Genomic DNA, 18787 nt, shown 5'->3' on the forward strand with positions numbered 1-18787 from the left:
AGTGGCAGCCACAAGCACCAGCATTCGGTCACTCAACCCTAAATAACACAAATAGAAAGTAAGCTAGCTTGCTAATAGATACCTAATAGCTAGCTAGCTTATAGATAGCAAATACATGGCTAGCTAGATAGCCAGCTAGCTTTTCAGGTTGTCTGTGCTTCAATTGTGTATTCGAGACACACATGGTGACTAAGCATATAACGGCATGAAATTTTTAAATATGATAACCTCTTATTCTCTATCAACAATGCATTGGCATTGTATTGATGAATGACAGCATGTAAATTTTCCTCAAGCACATTTATTTTATTGGCAAACAAGTGTGAGCTCTTCAGCATGTTTTCATTTTCAGGCTTCTTTATAGTTTTCTGATGAGCTAAATCGTGTGCTACAGTAGGGACACAGCGGTCCTCGAATACTTTTTTAACCGTATCAAATACGCATATTCATACCTCGCAAATTGTGTGTCATATTTTCCAACGCGACAACTACCGTCGGTTAAGCCATTGGGATTTACAGCTCGGGGAGGCCAGGCATGGGGAAATGACCAGCAAACGCTTCAACTTCTGCCTTGATCTCATTCACACGCTGCTGGAATTTTTCTTCCTTGGCCAACGCCTGGACGAACTCTTTCAGAGTGGCCTTGGGATCCAGACTTCTCTGGACTTCCAAGGTCAGCTCAATACCTGAATGGAACAGAAAGGCGTCCAGGCAGACGCTGTTTCAGACACTGGTATCAATCTACGATGCTAACGGCCTCTGTGATGAAATTGCTAACCTCTGTGGAGGAAGTCTGCCACCTTCCTGAAATCATCTTCCACCAAGCCTCTGGAGGTGAGCGCCGGCGAGCCAAATCTCAGTCCACTGGGGCGCAAAGCACTTTTGTCACCTGGTTGAGAAAATCAAATATTATTATTATTATTATTAATCAACTAGTATTATTATTTATTTATCTATTAGCTATCAGCTATGTTGCTGGCTCGCTAGCTATCTCGCTAGCTACCTATGAGCTATCTAGCAAGCTATTATTGACTAGCTAGCTATCTATCTATTGACTAGCTAGCTAGCTAGCTATTGACTACCTAGATAGCTATCTTTTGGCTAGCTCGCGAGCTTTCTATTGACTGGCTAGCTAGCTTTCTATTGACTAGCTAGCTAGCTTTCTATATATTTGAGTTACTTCCGGGTTGAGTGAATGCTGGCGCATGTGGCTATTATTATTATTATTACTATTATTATTATTATTATTATTATTATTACCTGGACAGGTGTTCTTATTACAGGCAATAGCACAGGCTTCCAGAACCTTCTCAGCCCGCCCCCCATCGGTTCCTTTGCTGCGTAGGTCCAAAAGTATCAGGTGATTGTCAGAACCACCTTCAAATGCAAATACATATAATGATAATGTCAAAAATATTCTAAACATACTAAAAACATGAACAAGCATTAAGGAAATAACATCGATTTATCCAATCATATCCCCCCATTGAGGTCACATGACCCCAAAACACCTACCGGTGACAATGGTGTAGCCGTGCTCAATGAGGGCAGCGGAGAGAGCTTTGCAGTTGAGGAGAACCTGCATCTGGTAAACTTTGAACTCTGATGTCATCGCTTGTTTGAGTGCCACCGCAACACCTGCAGACAGAAAAGTCAGAAACACTTTGAAATGTTGCAATGAAATGAGCGGAATTGAGCACATTTCATTCTTTCCATTTTTAACTCATTCGCTGCCATTGTCGAATTTATTTGGCAATTGAAAAGTGTCTATCTATCTATCTATCTATCTATCTATCTATCTATCTATCTATCTATCTATCTATCTATCTATCTATCTATCAGCTGGCTATCTGGCAAGCTAGCTATTTGCTATCTATTAGCTATTTAACTGGCTGGCTGGCTAGCTATTACCTATCTATCTCACTATCTATCTATTAGCTAGGTATCTATCTAGCTAGCTGTTAGCTGGCTAGTAGCTAGCTATCTGGCTAGCTTTCTATCGATTTGAGTTATTCCGGGTTGAGTGAACGCAAGCACGTGTGGCTGCCGCTGCTCACCCACAGAAAAACGTATCCAGTGACTGTAAAATGACCTGGAGAGTTTTGAAAGGCGCTTTGAAATGAAATGTATGATGATTATAATGATAAAGCGCTGGTCAGACCTCTGGCAATGTTTGCACAACCAAAAATTAATTTCCCATAGGAAACCATGAAAATGAGAATAATCCGTTCCCAGGTCCCCATCAAACATAATTATCTACTTTTTTTTATTTTCTAAGCCTTAAAACTACACAAAATATACATTATTTTATGTATAATAATTGTGCTATGGCATTATAATATGTCGACAGAAATAAACTACTGTTCTGTGGCCTAATCTTCCCATTTTATATTTTCGATCGGATCCCAAAATCAATCATATCTGCCATTTTTTTTTGGGCAGTGTGGACCATCAAGGCCTGAATCACAGAGTGTTTTAAAACGTGGAGGACCTGCAATGGCGTGGTTGTGTGGTCCGCCCTGAAGCCCCGGAAAGACCGCCTGATTGATTAAAGATTCAAGATTATAGAGAGTCTCCTTCCCCTTGGCGTCCACACTGCGCACACCTGAGGAAGAACAGATGATAATGAAACAGAATACTTAATCACGCCCGAGAAAAAAAAAATGATGACATTTGACCTTTCCTGAAGAAAATCAGTCCAGCTCTGCAACCGCGCAGGGTCTTGTGCGTCGTGGTGGAAACAATGTCGCAGTGGTCAAAGGGCGAAGGCACGACCCCGGCTGCCACCAGCCCACTGATGTGCGCCATGTCTCCCATCAGATACGCGCCATTCTCGTTCGCAATCTGCCTCATGCGGGCGTAGTCGATGTTACGGGAGTAGCAGCTCGTTCCTGTGAAAGAAATTTTCATTTGTCTGTAAAAAGCTCGTACAAAATAACCTCAGTTTAAAATACAAGACTACAAAACACAGACGCTCACTAACATACATTCGAAATGGTCGTTTGTAAGTTGAATTTGTTCATAAGTTGCTTAAGTGCTATATTTTGCATGGAATGTGTAAGTAACCTGTATTGCACAGGTGTCAAAGTCAAGGCCCCCGGGCCAAATCCGGCCCGCCACATCATTTTTTTCGGCCCGCGAAAGCAAATCAAACTTGTTAAATTCCATGATGATTGCTAAAATCTGAGCCAAAATTTCATATTTTTGGATGTCAACCACAATAAAAGTCATTATTCTTGACTTCAGATTTGAAAACGAGTTATTCATTAATTTGCTGTGCGCTCTATATGTAATATTTGAAGGGATTTAAACATTCTAATGGGTTCCCCAAATTCATAACGGCCCTCGAGAGGAAACGATAACTACAATGTGGCCCGCGGCAAAAAATGACTTTGACACCCTTGCTGTATTGGGTCGTACTGAAAAATAAACATAAAAAATATATATATATGCTCTATTAAGATATGTACATGTACAACTGGGGAGAATACAACATATGTTACGACAAAAATGTTCATATTGTTCATATTATTGTTCGTAACTCGAATGTTTGTAAGTAGGGGAGCGTCTGTATCCCGTAGCGTGCTTTCAATTTCCTAACTTGACAATGCATTGTGATACCCGACCTGCGATGATGAGTTTGGGATGGAAAAGTCGAGCATTTTCTTGTAGTCGATCGTAGTCGATGTAACCTGTTTCGGGATTCACCTGAAACAACAACAAAAAAAGCAATAAAAGAGACGTATGGCGGCGAGTTTATTGTTAATGTTCATGTGTAAAACTAACATCACGACGATGTTGTCATTGTCCAAAAACTTCTTTTACCATCAAATTTTCATGGGGTAAGATTTTTTTTTTAAGTAAATCAGAAAAGGGCCTACTTAAAATCATGTTCATTGAACCAAAGACCAAGTTGAGTGTCAACAAAATATGTATGTGATCACCTTGTACGGCATGGATTCAAAGAAAATGGACGTCGCGGAGATTTTTTTCTTTTCCGTCATGAAGCCGTGTGTCAGGTGACCTCCATCAGGAAGGTCCAGTCCCATGATTCGACCATGTGGTTCCACAATGGCGGTGTAAACAGCAAAGTTGGCAGGAGAACCTACACACAAAAAAAAACATTCTTTTTCATTCAATTTGAGATCCAGCCGTTCATTTTCTGTACTGCTAATCCTCATAAAAATGCTTATAATGAATTGAACCTGACCCGAATATGGCTGCACGTTCACGCCCCATTTGTCCGAGTCTAGACTGTAGGCCTCTAGCGCCCTCTTCTGGCAGAGTCTCTCCAGTTCATCAACATGCTCAGTTCCGCCATAGTACCTCCATTGTGGATATAAAACTCAATTATAATCGAAAGAGAGACCGAAGCACATTGCAATCCTCGTCTACATTTTTACGTACAAATGTGTTTTTTTCTCTTACCGCTGACCAGGATATCCTTCCGAGTATTTGTTGTTCATACAAGAGCCCAGAGCTTCCAGAACAGCTCTGCTGGTGAAGTTCTCAGACGCAATCAATTCTAGGCCATATATCTGCCTGTGCTTCTCCTTTTTAATGATGGAGAACACCTGAAAATAAAAAAGTTGTGATCTGATCAAACTATCCTGTATGTAAAGTTGACCCAGAAATTGACGTAGAGACACTGACCTCAGCGTCATTGACCGCCAGAGGTTCCAACATCATCTTATTGTGCGAGTCCCAGGTTTCTTTTGTGATATGGCTGCCATTTGTTACAGACATGGTTGTTGTCGCGCAGTCACAACTGGGGGGGAAAAAACATCCAAAGTGCAAAATCTCCTGCCCTCAGAATTTTATGATTAGCTGATACCACTTTTTACAATCAGGCAAAAAACGATTTGTATTGTTACAAATGTTACGTCAAAAAATAGATCTTGTAACATTATTCTAAATAGTTATGTTACTGTTGGGTGCACAGAGTATTTGTTCAGGAACAAAAGCCTTAACCGAAATATAATAGTTGCAACACTTGAAGCACCGTTGGGTAAACTTTGGACCGTAGTAAGAAAAGCAAATACGTACAAGAGGTTAAAAATGATCTCATCAAGCGCAGTGTGTGGTGGCTTGCATAACCTGTACTTGTATTTTTTTTAATCATCTCAAGTGTATATTTCCAGTCTATATATATATATATATATATTTACATCGAAAATACGTCTCGACTTACAAATATTTCTCGTGAAGAAACTTCTTCCATTTGATGTATTTTTATGCATTAGTAAACCAATCATTCATTTATTTATATTCAATCAATTATTTATGTATTCTCGGCCTCTCCATTGAAAAACTGAGGGACGGATTTACGCTTCAAGGAAGCGTAAATGGAGAGTCATGAACTGAAATTGTGCCGGTGCCAATCCCGGATAAATACAGAGTGGTCGTGTCGGGAAGGGTATCCGACGTAAAAGCTTGGCCAAAACAAACATGCGAATCAAACCTCTGAAGACGGAGGACACCGATTCGCTGTGGCGACCCACTGAAGGGAAAAGCCGAAAGGAAAAGAAGAAGTGTATATTTGCAGATACACGTCAGTCCAATTTCTGTCAAATTAAAATGGAGACCACTAAAATTGATTTGCTGTGTTCCCCTAACTTTATAATGGCTTCAAAAATACGCTCAATTTTTAAGTAGATGTAAATTCAATCGTTTTAATCTATATGTATTGTATTGTAATATGTAAATCTGTAACCCACGCAGTGTCCTAAACTCGTTACGCAATTCCTACTGCAGTGCTGCGATTAAATGTCATGACAGCCATTGCAACGCGTAAAATTCACGCATCGTGGTCAAACGTTCAAAGTTGAGGAAAAAACATTTTGTATATGCAAAATCGTAACGAGATATAAGCGTTGATTTGTACGAATGTCGTGTCGCTGAAATGTTTATCGTCGACGAACAACTCACCCACCAAGGAAGAGAAAGTGAGACGATGTCAAAAATTCTTCAACAATCACGTGGTAGGAGTCGACAGAGGAGGGGGACATACCACAGAAGGGGAAAAGTCCGCCAAAGTTTGGACCAATCAAATGCGTAGTTCTTCTTCGTTTATTATCGCACGTGAGGTTTGTGCACTCGAGCGCCACCGTTCGTCGGGAGGTGTGGTCAAACGTGTGACCTGCTTCTGGATGGTCGCTGTCAGAAAATTAAACTAAATTACAGATAGGACGAAAAAAATTACTTGAGTTGAAGTGTAGAAACAAAGTATTTGTATCTCATGATTTAGACCAATGTTTTGTTTTTTTTAAACCAAGGAAAGAGGAAAAAAAAATAAAAATAAAGTAGTCATCCATCACATGTTCATATCAATTGACTCTGAATAAATATTCTTTAAACCATTTTTTATTATATTATTCTGAAATATTTTCATGTCTCAGTTATATACAGTGTAAAACCAAAAAAAAAAGGGGGGGGCGCCAATGCTCAATAATAATAATAATAATAACAAATAATAATAATAATAATAATAATAATAATAACAATAATAACATGACCAGTGTGATTCATATGTAAATTGTCAGTGACCCAGCTGCGACTTCACCAATATGGCCGTTTTTCCATGACTGCTGTAACATCAGTAAGGTGATGAATATTTGTAGAACCCCCCCTCAAATAGTCAAATTCATATTGCGTCAGTCCATAAAGGTAAATATCCTGCATCATTTTAGCGAGAGGGAATTTAATCTTTTAGCCGCCGCCGCCGCTGCTTCTTTTGCCTCTCTCGCTGCAAGAAGGGGAAAAAAATGTGGATTAGCACATGCAAATGAGTTCTATATCTCACTAAATGATTTAATTGATTGTACAAACACACAAAGTAGAGCAATGAGATTGCATGACCTTGTTTGAAATCTAAAACACTGACACCCACAAATCATCTTTTTCCATTGAAATCAATTGAAATGTTAATTTTACATTCCAGGAACCACGACACACACACACACACACACACACACACACACACACACACACACACACACACACACACACACACACACACACACACACACACACACACACACACACACACACACACACACATACTGTATATTTTGCCACTCAAATAACGCACCTTTTTTCTCTTCCTCTTTCTTTTTCGCCGCTTCCTCTCTCTGCTTCTTGATGATGGCGAGACGTGCGAGGTCTGCTTTGGCCTGGTCCGTCTTTCCTGCAAGATGCATCTTCATGTAGCGTTCCTTTGCTTTCTGCTTCTCAATTTCCTCTCTTTGGGCATAGAGATTGGAGGACACATAAAAACACTGGAATTAAAATGAATGGCATTACGAACTTTTCGGTTGACGAAGAAGGTTAGTTACATTTAGGACAATTTTACCTTGGCATACGAACTATTTTTCAGGATACACACGGAGCGCCACAATGAGTGATGTGTCGTTTGCAAATGAGCCCGTTCTTCTAACAAGAAAATGGCAGCCGACTGTTTTTGTCCTCTATTCCCCGCCCCCAGTCTTCGGTTAAAGCCACGTGATTGGTCAAGAATGCAGCAGTGAGGGGGGCCCGGGGGGTTTAAACATTAAATCTGTGCACTTACTCGTTCCTGGGAACGGATTATTCTCACTTTAATGGTATCCTATGGGAAATAATTTTTTGGGATACACACTTTTCACCTTACACACTCTCTCTGGGAACCAATTAATTTCGTAAGCCAAGGCATCACTGTATTTTGAACATCAACAGTTATGTGCCACCATGTGAAAAATAAAAATAAAAATAGAGGTAAGTTTAGTGGACACACACCTTTCTCTCCTGGATAATTGCTTGGGCTCATCCAACTCAATGTGTGCCACCTTCTTGGACTTCTGAACAATTCTGTTGGGGTTCTCAATTTCTATCAAGCCTTCCACACCAACTCTTTTCCTCTGCAAACACATTAAAATCACTCCGAGTGCATTTCTGAAAGTAAGTTAAAAAAAAAAAAAAAATCTGTGCGGAAGTACCTGTGAACCTTCATCATCACTATCATCGGATGCTGATTCTAGTAACTTCTCCGCAACGTCATTTTGAGTGGCACCCTCATCCTCATTCTGAAACAAAGGGGATCGTCTTCCATTTAGACCACAGAGAAAACAAAATTCACTCAGCTACATTCGTCAGCTATGACAAATGTGCCTCAGAGCACCATGATAAATGCATTTTTTTCCCCCAAAAAAAGTATTCAAAAATGCTGAAATTTGCTAAAAATGCTTTAACATTTGTTTCCTTGAAGGTGTCACTTTACCAGATTTGGCGACTCAGACATATGATGAAAACTCTATATTGCGTTCATTAGCAATGGTATAATTGGTGTGAAATGTCAGCTTTTGACACATATCAAATCGGTGATTGCTACCAAACTGATTTTTAATGTGATTATCACTATGAGCACATTCTGATGAATCAATTTAACAAATCAGTAGCCAAGGACTTGCACACAAACAAAACAACAGTCACTAAATCAAACACATGAACAAAAATTATCGGGTAGAAGACTGCGGAGTCTCCGAGCCAAGACCAGCAGGCTCAAGGACAGTTTCTGCCGCCAGGCAGTCCGGAGACTGAACTCCCTCCAAGCCCTGCCCACCCTGCCCCTTCCCACTGCCACACTCACCGAACTCTGAGTACACACTATCATCCTGAACTCTATTTTTTTTGTTCTTTCTCATTTTTTCCGCAAGACCTCACTTCAACCCTTTCTTGTTTTTGCATTACTACATTACGTCACTTCCTCACTTTACATATGTCACTACCTCACGTTACATACATCACTAACTCACGTTACATACGACACTACCTCACTTTACATTAAGAAATTACATGTATTGTTTGTTGTCAATTGTATGTCTTTTTAACCACGTTATAAGTGCCTTGCACGCTGGGTCCGAGAGGACATTAATTTCATCTGTGCTGTATGTCATGCATATTAGCATATTTGACAATAAAGCTGACTTTGACTTGACTTTGAAATCCCCCACACAACTAACCTGTAAATTTTAGATATGTAAAGAAATATGAAATTGTGAATTTAGAAGATTTTTTTTAATATACACTACCGTCTTCCTCTCTTTCTCTGCTTCCATCTGAGCGTCGATCTCCTCCGGACTTGTGTAGGTCCGCATGCGACCCTTGTGGCCACCCTTCCTACCTACAGTGAAGATGACAGACGTCAACAGATTCACTATTACCTCTTCACGTCGAATATTAATAATAATAATATAATAATATAATGTAATATTATAATGCTATCACGCCACCAAGCGATGGAAGTGTAAACTGATCCCACGACGTGTTCTTCACAGGAAACCAGAACCTGTTTTAAAGTGGCTAACGCGTGCCAATACTGACATTAAAAAAACGCGAATCCATTCAACATAATGACGTTGTAAACAATAATCTTACCTCCCTTGGGCATTTCGAGAAATAAATATTGTTTATAAAAATCTGGCTAACAATTAACAAACACAAACGACATGTAGTCGACGAACGCTGACAGCTGGCTAAAGTCGTAGAGAAGCAACACAATCCAGCAGTGATGTGGGATGGCTAAAGATTTGCCTGTTCATAAATCTTCAGTGAAAAATAGTATGTCGAAGCTACGTCAAATACATGCCACCGACAAAGCCCACATTGATATTCCCCTTATACCCGATATTTGATTGTATTACCCGTATGTTACGAATTAAAAAAAGAAAAATAAAACAAATAAATTTTTGTTTTCTTTTCGGCATTCTCCTTGTGGCCTAAGGTGATGCAATGTCATGAAAACATTTGTCGCGCTGTTGCGTCATTTTTTTCTCACAGAATCCGTCTTGAAACTAAATTAACTTTACGCATGAGAAGATTTTAATGGGTATTTAATCTGAAACATGAAGGGATGGGAAATAAATCCAAATAAATACATTATTTATGTCGTGACGTCAAACGTGAGTTTCCAAAGAAGGACCCCGATGACGACTAATTCAAGGGCCTCGGACTTCGTTAGCCAAACAGGAAAACATTCGGAGCTTTTGTTTTAAGTTTTACTAAGTGTAGGAAAATGCCCAAAGTTAAGAGAAGTCGCAAACCACCTCCAGATGGGTGGGAACTCATTGAACCTACTTTGGATGAGCTTGATCAGAAAATGAGGGAAGGTAAATATTTTTGAACTAACCTTCCCGTATTGCAATCGTTACATCTTGTACTAATTTGAAACGTCCCCAATGTCCAGTTTGAAACATTATATTCCACGTGCAGAGTTAACGCTTAGCGGTGTTTGATGTGTCGTGCATTTATATTCCATTTCTATTTTTCAGCCGAAACGGAACCTCATGAGGGTAAGAGGAAAGTAGAAGCTCTTTGGCCAATTTTCAGACTGCATCATCAGCGCAGTCGATACATTTACGACCTCTTCTTCAAAAGAAAAGCCATCAGCAGAGGTAGGGGGGCATATTGAATTATTTCATTTTGTGATGTAACAGGTTTACTAATTCACCCAATGCAACTTGCCTTTCCTGTCTGTTGTTACCGTGTTTATCTGTGTTATTTTTCTTCCTGGCAGAGCTGTATGAGTACTGCATAAAGGAAGGGTACGCTGATAAGAACCTGATTGCCAAGTGGAAAAAGCAAGGCTATGAGAACCTATGCTGCCTCCGTTGCATCCAAACGCGAGACACCAACTTTGGGACTAACTGTATTTGCAGAGTTCCAAAGAGCAAGCTCGAAGTTGTGAGTCTTTAAGGAGTTGCAAGATTTTTATGAATACCCATAATTCAATTCCAACTCTACCTTTAAGATATTTGTTTCAGTGCATTTCCAAACACAATTTAAGAACCCACACAAGGACAAAATTGTCTTATGATAAACGCTTTTATATGGCTAAGTATGGTAAGACCGTTCTCCACTAATTTCCCCTCTCTGAATCTTTTATAGGGAAGGATCATTGAATGCACCCACTGTGGATGCAGAGGATGTTCTGGTTAAGAATACAACCTGCCCGGCCTCCATCTTTGCTGACATGCATCTCACCACCAGTTTGAGAACTTCTTCCATACTTCTTTCTGTCAGCATCATTCCCTGTCATTCGAAGACTCCGAAGTACACAAAGTGGGGCCTTCCTGTAATAATTACAGCTGTTTTGTTTGTTTTACTGTCTGAAAATGTTATATTCAATAACTCTTAGGAGGACATTGTGTTTCGGTCTCTTGTTTAAGGCGTGTTTTGTTTCATTCATAACGGGGCTGAGTGTGATTTTAGATTTTTTTTTTAAACTCTTTTGTTGTCATAATTTGAATAAAACAATTCAGATTGACTTCCTGTCACACATGGCTCCATGTGTCCACCTTGTTAAAGTTATAAATGAAATGGATTATTACTATAAAGTAGCCAGTCACAGAAGTTAGGAGCTGTGTGCATCAACGCCTTCATTGTGAACTAAACATCATGGATTTAAATAATTTAATGCAAAAGATTTAAAAGCACATAGATCAATATGAGCGATATTAAAAAAAAAAAGACAAACTTCTAAATATAACACCACCATAACACCACATTCAAGATGTGATACGTACAAAATGTGCACAGACATGCAGATGTAAATTAAGGACACTGAGTGTTTACATGGCTTGGTCAGATTACATTCACTTTTTTTTTGCATTACGGGGTAAATTACTAATAACGGTAACATCTGAAATGTACATGATAAGATCACATGCAGCAAATGGGGGTGTCAATGGGAATGCAATACTTTTGGAGTAAATAAATCTTCAACAAACATCGTTAAAGTGACCCCCAAAATACCTTGAAGCTCAATTTCAATTGAACCTTTTTTAACCTCATGCAGTCATACGTACAATTACACAGTAAATACGCAAGTAATAGCAACACCATATGAGCAACAGAAAAGTGCGCATTCGGTACGGAGGATTCGTCTCTGGGTTTGTTTGATATTTCCATTTGGGGAATTTGATTAGGGTTTGTGGACTGTGAAGTAAAACAAAAAACATGAACAACATTGATTTTTATGATTACATCCAACAAAGTCCACTGATCAGGCAACAGTGAATCTGATTTTTAAAGGACAACCGACGTCACTTTCTTGTTTCCTGACATCAGAAAAATGTTTTATAGCATCTAAAATACCCAAAACACGCAGTATGATCTTCTTATTAAAATGCAAAACAACAATAAAAATGACTTAAAGTGTCCAAAATCTGCAAAAAATTGAGTGGCGAATTGGGTATTTTCAGAAAGTCGTCCCCGGAGAATCAAAACATTGGCTTTAGATTCGGAGAATATGCTTTCTTGTTACACATCCAGTTATGAATACGATTCAAATAGTTCTGAAGAGGAAAGCATACATGTTTGCAATCGATTCAAGAATTTAGTCCGTGCCATTTTGAGGCAACATTGGGGGGAAATGTATCACCCAAAAAGCGGCAGAAAATGGCGACCGAGCTCCTGTGAGGAATTAATCAGCCCGTTTCCACAGGCTGATAAATTCCTTATATGGAGCTTGGATCACCCTCTTCTGGCTCTTTTTGGTGCAACATGACGTTTTCAGACCAAACAAGCATATCAAAATGCATTGACGTGATGGAAGGACTGCTACAATATGTCCTTTTTTTCGGTCAGGGATGTACCTTCAGTGACGTCACGTACGGACTTGTCACCAATTCAAAAACGACTTCCGGAATATTTAGCGCGAGTCTTAAAACGTAAAATATAGCTATATGCGGTGGAATCTTTGTAAAATACGCTCAGTAGAAGTCATTTGAAGCCATTTTACAAATTATGGACACAACTTGTCCGGAGACGTCGGTTGTTCTTTAAAAAAATGTAACGCCAATCCTTTCGCATCCTTGCCCATCACTATTCGTTGACACGATAAAAAGCAGAAACATCAATATAATATTTCACTGTGGCACAAGACAGTCTCATGCTGAAGACCACAACATTCACGCCTTTTAAGACAACAGTGACATTAAAAAAAAAATCTCAACGTGAAGTAGTTTGAAACTTTTCCTGACCGAGTCAAATTCCACACAAAAAAAAAAAAAAAAAAAAAAAAAGAAATAAAGCACAACAGAGGATCACACCACCTTGCTGTTGCACTCAAAGTAAATAGCTTCTGGGGAGTAAAATAAGCTATTTTCATAAAACAGCAAAACCCTTCACTAAATCGCCATGGTGGTGTAAGGTTTAATTTGGATCGTTCTTACAATAAGCGTTTCCACACAGGCTTAGGTTATGCTGACGAGGTGATACGGCTGAAGAAACCTTTTCATCGATGGATCACTCCTATACGCTCTTTCTCTTGATTCTATTTATCATTGTATTTTATTTATTGTATTCTATTTGTGATATAGTACCTATGCTTGTCTGCGACTATAAAGTGTCCTTGAGAGCTTTGAAAGGCGCTTAAAATGAAATGTATGTATTGTTATTACAGTAAAGTCTCGTTATATCAATATCGGTTATATCGATAGTACTGCTTATTACGATACTATTTCTATGAACGCAAGGAGACAATTTACATCCCGCAGGATCGGATATATCGATTTTTTTTCCGACTCCCGAGAATATCGATATAACGAGACTTTACTGTATTATAATTATTATTGTTAATAGATAGCTAGCTAGACAGCTAGCTAATAGATAGCTAGATATCTAGCTAGCTAGACAGCTAGCTAGATAGCTAGCTAATAGATAGCTAGATATCTAGCTAGCTAGACAGCTAGCTAATAGATAGCTAGATATCTAGCTAGCTAGACAGCTAGCTAGATAGCTAGCTAATAGATAGCTAATAGTTAGCTAGCTGGATAGCCAGCTAGTTAGTTAAATAGCTAAAAGACAGCAAATAGAGGAGGAGGAGGAAGGAAAAAGCAAGGCAGCGAGCTATGCAGAAAAAAAAAATCAGATAAAAATCAGTGCGGTTTGATGTCAAATTCAAATTATGGTCCTCAAGAGAATGATATTCGTGAGCCCGTTTAAAAAAAAATTAAAAAAAAAAAAACAATGGCGGCCTTTCCCTGTAATTTTTTTTTAATCAAATTTTGTATAAAACGCTGGTGGTGTAGTTAAAATGAAAAGAAGGCGCTACCGTATTCCAGTCGTCAGAAGCGCGCAAGTAGTGCTGAGTGATCAAATGGCTGAGGTAGAGCACAATCTGGCCGTCATCCTCCGTCAGACCTACCTGCTCCTGTAGGAAGCAGCGGCGTCGGGCTTCCACGCCATCCGGACCCTCGGCGGCGTTGAGCGGCAGGTGAAGGTGGTGGGTGAAGGTGAACAAAAACGCCTTGGCCGCCAGACGACACAACGTGCACTGGACGTGAAGGTAGTAGGTGGAACCGCGGCGTACGTACGTGCGGTGCTCAGCCATGTTGGCGAGAAGGTCGCCACGGTAAGGCGGACAACGCAAGGTCTTCTGATCGGCGTCCAAGATGGAGATGTAGCGACTGTAGCGGGAGAGGGAGAATAGCATGCCGGAACCTGTAGGAGATGCCACCCTGAGGGACAGCAAGAGAATTGATTCAGACATAGAACTACTGAAGGCCCGCCACCCATCATGACATTTTAGCAAATTCATATTAACGAATAAACCGTCGGGAGTTTGAAGGAAAAAAAAAATATCACAGAAGTTGAAACAATACCTTTGCAATCCGATCAGTTTCCACCTGTGCAGGTCAGTAATGGTGAAAGGACAACACAGCCAAGGTTGGATTCGCTCGCCGCATTTTCCCGGAGCAGGAACAAATACGGCTAGCGCCGAAACCAGCCGACGGACTCTTGCCTCATCGGCGCCGAGAACGACCAGCGTCCTGCCGCTCAGCAACGACCCCAAAGCCTGCAGAGCAAAGGGGTACTGTCGCACGAACCTCAAGGCCCCTTGCCCGGCCTTCTTCTTCAAACGTAGGGTCAGCGTTCCTTCGTTACCGAGAGGGGAGGCCGTCCAATCGGAACCGGTCGACGCACTCATGGTACAATCCGAACCGTCCTCGGCCGAGGTACGGGATACCGCGTCTCCCAAAAGTCCGGCTGGGTGGTTCTCTGAGTTTAGGGATCCCACCGTATACTCTTCCTGGAGTGGAAGTAAGGCCTGGGGCTCTTGGTTGACCACGAAGATTTGAGCGCTCTGCGGGTGGACAGCGAGATGAGGCGCGGCATCGGGCGGAGGATCGAGGAAACCTTCGTGAACCAGACAGCAGGCAGGATCCACCGGAACAAACTTTGAATCCTCGCATCCGTCCTCCCTTGTGGTTTCTTCTGACGAAGTCTTGGGCCTGGCATCTTCACCGTTAGAGGCCTCCAACCATTCACTGTGGATCTCACCATCCAGATCAGTTTTACGCTCGTAATCTAGAGTCGAGTCAGACTCTGCATCCAGAAAATCTGGCTGTAAATTTCTTGGGCTGCTACACTTTAAACGAGGTTTCTCCGAGAACCTCTGGGTTTCGAATTCTTGGTCCAAACGTGAGGATTTGAGATTGTCGTCTTCAAGCTTCAGGTCTGGATTATGGCTAATGTCAGAGGCGGGACCGAAACGCTTCGGAGAACCTGATCCAGGTACGACGGACGCTCCGTTTAAGAGTCTGGGGTCTTTGACGACGGCGTGGTTCACAGGGCAAAACGGTCTGAGCGTCGTCCTTCCGTCGAGATCATCGTCGTGGTCTTCACAGAGATCCTCCTCAAACAGAAAGTTAATCATTCTCTGCTTTCCTCGCAGGGTTCGGTCCAGGCGACGCGTGTGCAGGTAGCACAGGTCGCCGCGGAAACTCCTTTCCGTCTCCTTTAAGAGATCCACGGTGGCTTCGTAGAAGGTGTTATCGCACAGTTCTCGGAGGGTCTTAAGGCGCTTGTCGAAACATTTGGCCGACTTGGCTTTGATCAGCTGTGGCGTGTAGGACGGCCTGCGTTGGACCTGGTCGTCTTCGTTCTCGCCGATGTCCACTTTCACCGCCTGGCCATTCTGTCCCTGACCATCGGGGCCACTCAAGCGGTTGGCCATTACGGCGTATTTTCCCAAGAGCTCCTCGCACTCACTCATGCAACGCTGACACGCAACGGCCTGGGGGTCCCGGCGGGGTCGATGAGGGTACGAGCTGATCTGTCTCAGAAGGTCACGGTGTTCGTATATGCTCTTTTCCACACTGGCGAGCTCGTTAGCCTTTTCCACAGCATGGGGGGAGTAGATGCACTGAGGCTCCGCCTCCCTTTGAAGGCCCTCCTCTCTCTGCAGGACGGAGTGAGTGTACCTATGAGGAGGGAGGGACAAAACCGTCAATAATGTGTTATGTTTATCGGAATAATGACGGTCTTCGTCCGTGATTTGTATTGCAAACATGAGGGAGGCCTTGCTGAAACATCGAGATTTCAAGCTCGATAGCATGTTTGCATGCGACAAGCATCACATGGTTAGTGTGACACAGCTCCATTTTTCTATCAACAACTTAACTCATTCACTGCCATTCACAAATTTATCGTGGAATTGAAAATATGACGTTGAGCGCCATTCCCGAATTAGTTTGGGTTTCGTTTTTTTTCTTCCTTGGGTGCCGATAAAGCATTGTCCGGACGTGTCCACTCCAGTGCCAAGGTTTTTTATCATTGTCACTCAAATTGCAGGACCAACAGAATAACACGTCATTTATAAGCGCCTTTCAAAACTCTCATGGTCACTTTACAGTCAAAGGATATGTTTTTCTGTGGGTGAGCAGCGGCAGCCACACGCGCCAGGGTTCACTCAACCCATTAATAGAAAGCTAAATAGCCTGCTAATAGCTAGCTTGCTAGCCAGCCAGATATCTAATAGATAGCTCGCTAGATAGCTAGTGAACCAGCTACATAGCTAATAGATAGCAAATAGCTTGTAAATAAAGTGCTCGCTAGGTAGCCTGCCAGATAACTTATTGGATAGCGCAAAATGGATAAAGAAGACATGTATTATTATTGAAATAAAATGTATGATTATCATATTAAGATTATAATTATATCATGTGTGCGTTACATCCGGGTTGAGTGAACGCTGGCGCGTGTGGCTGCCACTGCTCACCAGCAGAAAAACATATCCTGTTTCTGAAAGTTTTGAAAGGCGTTTATAAATGAAATGTATTATTATTATTATTATATTTAGTTTTAGGACTACATAAACATTCACCAGCACAATTTAGTTCGCTGACGAAGCCTCTTGGATAAGAAGCGAAATGTCCTTCAAAGAAGTAGAGATGATGGCTGAAGAAACCTTCTCAACATTGTTTTATGTACGTTATAAAATTGTTTTAATCCACTGGTGTAAAAGGATGACACAGAATGTGAATGTGTGTTTTTGTCTAATGTTCCTCGCAATGCAAGGATGACCCAGCTTTGTTTTAGAAGGCACTTACTCAAGGTCTCGAAGCTTCCTCAGGAGTTCTTTGGCAAAGGCTCTACGGTTTCCGGCCTTCAAGCACTCTGAGGCTTTTGAGAAGCGCGCAGACAACTCCTGGAACTGCAACATGATCTTCCTCTCATCTGCTGAAACGTAGGCCATGCAAAAAGGCCGCACAAAGCCCCTCGCCTCCAGGTCATACAGTGTGAGATGATGGACGTAAGCGAAAGCACCTTCTTTAGAGTCACCCAGTACGACTCTCGAGTCCTCCACAAAACTAAGTCGAGGGTATCCGCTGCCGGGCGGGTGCCCCACGAATGACGCTTGGTAGTCCACTGACATGATGCGAAGGGAGAAGTAGTTGAGATCAAAGCTCCCGCAGACTTTAGGGTCATCTGGAATGGTAAGGAGAGGCTGAGGGCCCACCTGCTCTGAGAATTCAGAAATGAGGATAAAGTCTTTTGTGAATTTAGCATAAGAGGTTTTGGCCCATGGGTTGGAATCAGCAAGGGGGTGGAGGGGAATGGAGAACTCGTCTGGAATAGCCCACGGGTCAGAAGAGCTCTGACCATCATCATCCTCTTTTGTGAAAGCCACCACGTCAGGTGAACCTATCATAGTGCTATTCTTGAACAAGGCATGAGAGGCAACACACCGTGCAGCTCATTTAACGATATTGAGAGCACGGTTGAAAGGCAGACACAATATTAAATCACACGGATCACTGTGGTCTTGTTGTCCACGCATTAGCATTCGCAGAAAAATATGCGATATGACGTGGTGGAAAAAGCGTCTCCCACTCTTCAATTTTGGCATCGGGGTTTCAGTCCACGGCACAAGACGCTCGATGTTAATCCTTGAGATGTACACGGGTCAGTTTCTCACGAACAAAAGCAATGATAGCGCCAATCCCTGCATCCGGTCAGTATCAGATCGTTCGTGCAATGTCATGCATGGACACAATAAAACCAGGTGACACTCTCCGTCTTTTCTTCATGTCTTCGTTTTCACCACGATGACAATTAGGATCCATAGATGCGCCCAACAACTAGATAGCTAGCGGGCAGGAGCGACATCATCGTGACACCGTGAGACTGACGCCATGTTTACTCAGCAGCTTGGAGTCGAGTCAGGTGACTTATCAACCAATCATATGGTAGAATTACACAAGAGCAAAAGTCGCGGTGGAGCTAAATGTATTTAGTTGGTTTTTTTTGTTCTCTATTTAAAATAAAACATGCAGTTATGTTGGCAGCTTCAATATACATTGGAATCGTGGAGCAAAAAAATACAATTGGAAACAATCTTCAAAAACCCCTCGTTTTGGAATATATATTTTTTTTATTTTCGTCTTATTTTATACATATATAAAATTGAAAACATGACACACATGTAATCGTTCTCCCCACCAAGTGAAATTGACGTGAAACTTAT

General features: G+C 41.5%; 3 protein-coding genes across 6 annotated transcripts; 1 reads left to right on the top strand and 2 right to left on the bottom strand.

Annotated features, from left to right (window-relative positions):
• Positions 1-281: 281 nt before the first annotated feature.
• Positions 282-9540, bottom strand: LOC148885244 (serine hydroxymethyltransferase, cytosolic-like). Of its 4 annotated transcripts, XM_089019624.1 has the most exons (16): positions 9412-9540; positions 9066-9157; positions 7974-8060; positions 7774-7895; positions 7087-7242; positions 4654-4768; positions 4429-4574; positions 4211-4326; positions 3945-4105; positions 3627-3708; positions 2679-2891; positions 2492-2605; positions 1516-1638; positions 1261-1377; positions 779-889; positions 282-686 (listed from the first exon to the last, which is right to left on the bottom strand). In XM_089019624.1, the coding sequence occupies exons 1-16, from the start codon at positions 9422-9424 to the stop codon at positions 514-516; spliced, it is 1941 nt and encodes a 646-aa protein (XP_088875750.1). In that variant the 5' UTR covers positions 9425-9540; the 3' UTR covers positions 282-513. The 4 variants fall into 4 exon arrangements, with proteins under 4 accessions (XP_088875750.1, XP_088875747.1, XP_088875748.1 ...); XM_089019621.1 differs by lacking the exons at positions 7087-7242; positions 7774-7895; positions 7974-8060; positions 9066-9157; positions 9412-9540 and adding an exon at positions 5929-5979; XM_089019622.1 differs by lacking the exons at positions 7087-7242; positions 7774-7895; positions 7974-8060; positions 9066-9157; positions 9412-9540 and adding an exon at positions 5933-5969.
• Positions 9541-9955: 415 nt separating this feature from the next.
• Positions 9956-10980, top strand: bud31 (BUD31 spliceosome associated protein). The gene is made up of 4 exons (XM_089019430.1): positions 9956-10142; positions 10305-10427; positions 10550-10716; positions 10921-10980. Exons 1-4 carry the CDS (start codon positions 10049-10051, stop codon positions 10969-10971), a joined length of 435 nt encoding a protein of 144 aa, XP_088875556.1. The 5' UTR covers positions 9956-10048; the 3' UTR covers positions 10972-10980.
• A 2896-nt stretch (positions 10981-13876) lies between these two features.
• Positions 13877-18457, bottom strand: smcr8a (Smith-Magenis syndrome chromosome region, candidate 8a). Its single transcript, XM_089019436.1, has 3 exons — positions 17370-18457; positions 14640-16241; positions 13877-14495 (listed from the first exon to the last, which is right to left on the bottom strand). The coding sequence occupies exons 1-3, from the start codon at positions 17969-17971 to the stop codon at positions 14036-14038; spliced, it is 2664 nt and encodes an 887-aa protein (XP_088875562.1). The 5' UTR covers positions 17972-18457; the 3' UTR covers positions 13877-14035.
• Positions 18458-18787: the final 330 nt, after the last annotated feature.

This window comes from Hippocampus bargibanti, linkage group LG17 (assembly GCF_051943395.1).
Source record: "Hippocampus bargibanti isolate YZ-2025 linkage group LG17, ASM5194339v1, whole genome shotgun sequence".
Classification (NCBI taxonomy): Eukaryota; Metazoa; Chordata; class Actinopteri; order Syngnathiformes; family Syngnathidae; genus Hippocampus; species Hippocampus bargibanti.